Source organism: Rousettus aegyptiacus, unplaced genomic scaffold (genome assembly GCF_014176215.1).
Source record: "Rousettus aegyptiacus isolate mRouAeg1 unplaced genomic scaffold, mRouAeg1.p scaffold_m13_p_15, whole genome shotgun sequence".
Taxonomy (NCBI): domain Eukaryota; kingdom Metazoa; phylum Chordata; class Mammalia; order Chiroptera; family Pteropodidae; genus Rousettus; species Rousettus aegyptiacus.
Window position 1 is genome coordinate 2,694,189 of NW_023416290.1, and position 4,815 is coordinate 2,699,003.

Genomic DNA, 4,815 nt, shown 5'->3' on the forward strand with positions numbered 1-4,815 from the left:
GTTTTCACCAACGCCAGCTTCCAGCCACTCTCCAGGCGCCCCCACCCCCCGCTAGCATCCCCGTGCATGGAGGGTGGTTTCAGAAAAGTCTGTTATCGCCTCTAGGAGCCTCAGCCTCGGGGTCTCCACACGAGCCGAGAAGAGGCCATGTCGGGGATGATGGACAGTCACTGAGCGGATGCGACAAGGTGTCGGTCCCCAGCCACCCCTACTTCCTACGCCCCCGGACACGCAAGCTGATCAAAACCCTGTTTTCTCACTCCTAAGTACAGGTTATGCACTGGCTGCTCCGAGTGCTGCTCTGAGGGTCACACACACAGCTGGAGCCCAGTGTCCATAAACTTGTTTTTCCAAATGGGAACTGCAGGTGTTTGAGAAACAGAACAGGGACCCGCCAGAATTCTAGCTCTTCTGTGTGTGTTCACACCATGTCCTTCCAGGGCTGGCAGCAAGGCAAGGATTTGTGCAGGGTTCGGATGTGCCTCACGAGAACACCGTCTACTCGAGAGGCCCTCGGAATGTTTACTAAATGAATTTTTGGTTGCAGAATTCCTGAGTAATAGTTAAAAGCTCACAATGAAAATATGACCATTAATCAAGATGAGAATTTAACCTATTCTAACACTTCACATGGCAATTTTTCATCAGTCTCTGCCAAAAATTTAAGATTCTTCAGTTGACAAAGTTCAAATAGCAGAGAGCGAGCTTAAATGATTGGTAGTGTATCTGCCATAGAAATAACACTCTATATAAATTACTAAAACATGATCTTGATCTAGCACGCGCAAGACTATCCCAGAATTTATGCAATTCATCATTAATTAAAACTCATCAGTAATTTCCTAAAGTTAAAAAAAAAAAAAAAAAAAGCATACAACGCTGGATTAGCATAAACAAATTTATTAACTAACCGAAGGGATGATCCTAATTAAACCAACACTCGGAAAGAGTTGAATGTAAAACGTTTGTTAATTGAACACAGTAATGAAAAAAAAAAAATCATATAGAGAGATCTGCTCATTGAACTGAGCCCGTTTAAACTCGCAGCTAATTCCTGTCCAGAGGATGATGGAATTTTTACTCTACTTTTTCATAGATCCGGGTACAGGTGATGTTGTTCATGACGCAATCCTAAGAGAAAAAGCGACAATGAAGACTTAAGTGAGTCTCGCATCCCAGGACAACGGTGGCAGTTAAGTGCTAGGATCAGAATCCTACCAAACCTCGTCATCTGCTGCATACACGGAGAAGACACAGGTTAGGACTCCTGGGTTTGCAAAGCGAGACCCTGGTATTCTGCTTAAGATGGGCATATGCTTCACTGACCACTGAAGTATTGACTGGCAATATCTAAATGATTGACTTGGTCTTGGCGAGTGTTATTCCCCTTTTTAAAGAAATGGAAAAACACGCTCCCCCGAGGGCAGTGTGGGGCTTGCCCACACTACCCTGGAATGTCACAGCAGAGTGTGGCCTCAAGCCCACAGGGCGCCCCGCCTGCTCCTCCGCCCCACAGAGGGCTTCCTCCCTGCCCAGCGTTCCGTATGTAACTCGTCCTTCCTTCCCTCCCTCCCCCGGCGGTCCTGCTCGGGGTCCGTGACTCCAGCGCAGTGACGGGCACTTACCACCACCAGCTTGCCGTCTTCCACCTTCCTGGTGATGGTGCTCTCCTTCCCGTCCCACTCCTGATGTTGAACCAGTGCCCCGTTCACGAAGTTGCAGACAGTCTGCAAAAATAAAGCACACTTCTTAATCCCCCGAAGCACACGCTAAGAGCGCTCCCACGCCTTGGAACCTCCTGAGTCGACATTTCATCTTTTCCTTTCTGGGCCTGCGCCATTAACCCCAGTGATTTATTCAGGACATGGTTGCCACTTTTCAGTCTAGACACATGTAACGCTCAGCCTCTCTCGTGTTCCTTAAACCATTTTTCCGAAAAAGACTAAGTCGTGAACTGGTCCTTTTACTAAGTTGTCAAAACTCAGTTCATAACCTAAGTTGAGACTTCTCCATCACGTCCTTGCCTGTAAGCAGTGAGCATGTCACTAACAGTCTGCCACGCAGAAGCGCCTGTGACCAGGGAAGTGACAGCTGACCTGAGTTTTCCTGCCATCGGCTGTAGTTTCTTCAAACTTCTCTCCCAGCTTACACGAAAACTGCGTCGTTTTCAACGTACTCTCGGTTTTCACGGTGAGGTTTTGGCCGTCGGAAGTGATGATACAGTCTGGCTTGGCCATGGCCCCCATTTTCCGCAGAGCCATCCCCACGCCTGTGAAGTGTTAATCATGTTAAGGGACAGGAAGACCAGCGCCGCAGTTTACAGAATGATGGCGGCGGCTCCATCGCGATTACTCTGCTGTGTGTGTTCACTCACTGACCAAGAACTGAGGTAACCGCACACCCCGTGCTCACCGTGTGCCAGCCCTCGACACGTATGACTTCACAGAAGCCTCGCGACGGCCCCGTCTCCACTTCACGGATGACACGCAGGCGCGGAACTGACTTCCTAGCTCACTCAGCTACAGGGTGACGGGGCTGGGAACCAGCCACGCAGGCAGCCTGGCTCCAAATCTCAGCTCTCGGCCACCATGCCACGCGGGCCTTCTGAGAGCCAGGGACGCACTCCAGACTTGGGACACTGACCTCGATTCTGCGGACTCCAGCACACAGTCTGGCACATACATAAAGGGCCCTTGATCGATATTTGATAAATACACTACGCAAACAGAAACCAATCTTGAGATGCTCAAATAGCACAAATTTACCTCTTAAAAGAGACAAAATAGCACAATCATGATGGTAATAAATGGGAAAGAATCTTACCCTCAAATATGGAAAACATTCCATAGCTACGTAACTCAATTACTATATTGCTATCATATCTGATTTGTAATCTGTGTATTTTCCCCTGGATGTTAACATTGAGACGGAAAGTCAATCATTAAGCCTGGTGTGAACTGTCCCCTCAAGCCCTGTCTTCTGCCCCGTAGGGCCCTTGCCTTGTGCTGGTAGTTGGGCCGTTACTCATTCTCACTATGAACTATGGACAAACAAAGGGCTCTGCTCTGGGCCGATTTCTAGTGGACCGAGCTTGACAGCCCTCGTGATTCTAGAACCTTGGTGACAAGCCATCTGATGAACACAGCACTTTCAGAGGGCAGTAAACAGCTTCCTCTGGTCCTCGGTGAATACACACAGATGTGAGAACAGTAAACGGCTTTCTTCAGTCATCTTACAGTAAAAAAAAAAAAAAAAAAATACTGCCTTCTTGTTGTACTCACAGGATCAGAAATAATACTCAAGATTCCCTGCAGAGCCAGCCAGCACCACTGTCCTGCACAAACGCTGGTGCAGTCTCTTCAGTGCACTGGGCACTGCTACGGTAACCGTGGGATGGCAGCTTATGAAGCCCCCTCACAGCCCCACGGTGGTCTTAGGGCCGGAAGGCCCCTCCCAGACAGGACCCAGGCTGTGCTACTCCATCCCACCTCCTAGTGGCCGGTGACAAGGGTCTGTTTGTGTTTGCTCATGTGCCCAATGTGTGGACCAGCACGCAGGCATGACCGCTGGCTTAGAAAAGGAAAGGAATGGAATCTTGTCCCAGGGACCCACCACCCTCCCTTGGAAGGAAGGCTGCGAGTCAAGTGCCTCGTGGCCACACCCGTCCCACGTGCCGCCAGGCGGCCTCCGCGGGGGTCCTGGCAGGGTGGGGTGCAGCTTTGCATCACGGCCTTCGCCTTGCAGCGCACGGCCACCCACTGCGGCCCGCGCAAGTCGGTGCGGCGGGTGCCACGCGCCTAACCACCGCCGCGGGGGCGAGGATGCCCGGGGCTGCTGGGGTACCGCGCACCCCAAGGGCCGGGCTCCCCCGCGAGGGCGGGCAGGGGGCCTGGGGTGGGGGCCGTGGGTGGGACGAGACTGAAGCTGTCGCCTCGCCGCGCGCATATCCTCCGCGGCGCCGCGCCCCGCGCGCCACCAAAGAACAAAAGACGGAGCACGGTGGGCGCGGAGCGGGAGAGCAGGGTGTGTGCGGCCACGCGGGGCGGCGGGGACGACGGGGACGGAGGAGCAGGGGGTCCGGGGGGACCCGTGGCAGAGACCTGGGCGCAGCACGCGGCGGGCCCCGCGGTGCCGGCGGCTCGCCGCGCGGTGGGGCTGGGGGCGGCGGGGCCGAGCACGCCGGGGTGGACGGACGGACAGGCGGACGCCTCACCTAGTTCCTTCATGTACTCGTCGAAGCCTTTGCTCTCCACCAAGCGCCATCTCCCTACCAGCTGCTGAATGGTGGCCATGGCGGGCTACGGGCTGCGGACGGCGTGCGGAGGTGAAGGCGGCGAGCGCAGCGTGGCGGGACCGCGGCCGGCGCCGGCCCCTTTATAGCGCGGCTGTGGGCGGGGCCGCGCCGGGCGGCCAATGAGCGGCGCGCCCCACCCGGCCCGCCACGCCCCCCGCGCCAGCTCCACCTGCCGGCGCCGCCTGCGAGCGCGAACCCGCCCGGCGCGCCCCGTACAGCACCGCGCCCCGGGCGCTGGCACCCGCACGCTCGGGCGCCCCCGTACCCCGGGGAGCCGGGGGCCCCACGTTTCACCGCCGCGCCGTCGCCCCTTCTCCATGGAGAACACCCCAGCGCAGCCACGAGCCCTGTCCAGGCTTGGGCGGCACGAATGGGTTCATCGGCGGTTTGGTTAACCGAGTAACTGAGAAACTTTTTTGCCTTACTCGTCTCTGCTCGTCGTCACTGAACAAACTCACATCCCACACCCAGCTGAGGGAACCTTTCCTCCCACCCTCAGGCCACCACTGACCCAGTTGGGA

The 4,815-nt window shown here is 55.2% G+C and overlaps 1 protein-coding gene across 1 annotated transcript; it reads right to left on the minus strand.

Annotated features, from left to right (window-relative positions):
* Positions 1–884: 884 nt before the first annotated feature.
* FABP5 (fatty acid binding protein 5) lies at positions 885–4,343 on the minus strand. Its single transcript, XM_016151464.2, has 4 exons — positions 4,214–4,343; positions 2,097–2,269; positions 1,626–1,727; positions 885–1,131 (listed from the first exon to the last, which is right to left on the minus strand). The coding sequence occupies exons 1-4, from the start codon at positions 4,290–4,292 to the stop codon at positions 1,078–1,080; spliced, it is 408 nt and encodes a 135-aa protein (XP_016006950.2). The 5' UTR covers positions 4,293–4,343; the 3' UTR covers positions 885–1,077.
* Positions 4,344–4,815: the final 472 nt, after the last annotated feature.

What these genes read in the sequence shown, in the direction of transcription:
- FABP5 (XM_016151464.2), bottom strand. Translation starts at nt 4,292, where the DNA reads ATGGCCACCATTCAGCAGCTGGTAGGGAGATGGCGCTTGGTGGAGAGC. An exon ending in CGAGTACATGAAGGAACTAG is followed by an intron (nt 2,270 to 4,213) that starts GTGAGGCGTCCG and finishes AACACTTCACAG; the next exon opens with GCGTGGGGATGGCTCTGCGG. An exon ending in AAGACGGCAAGCTGGTGGTG is followed by an intron (nt 1,132 to 1,625) that starts GTAAGTGCCCGT and finishes TTTTTCTCTTAG; the next exon opens with GATTGCGTCATGAACAACAT.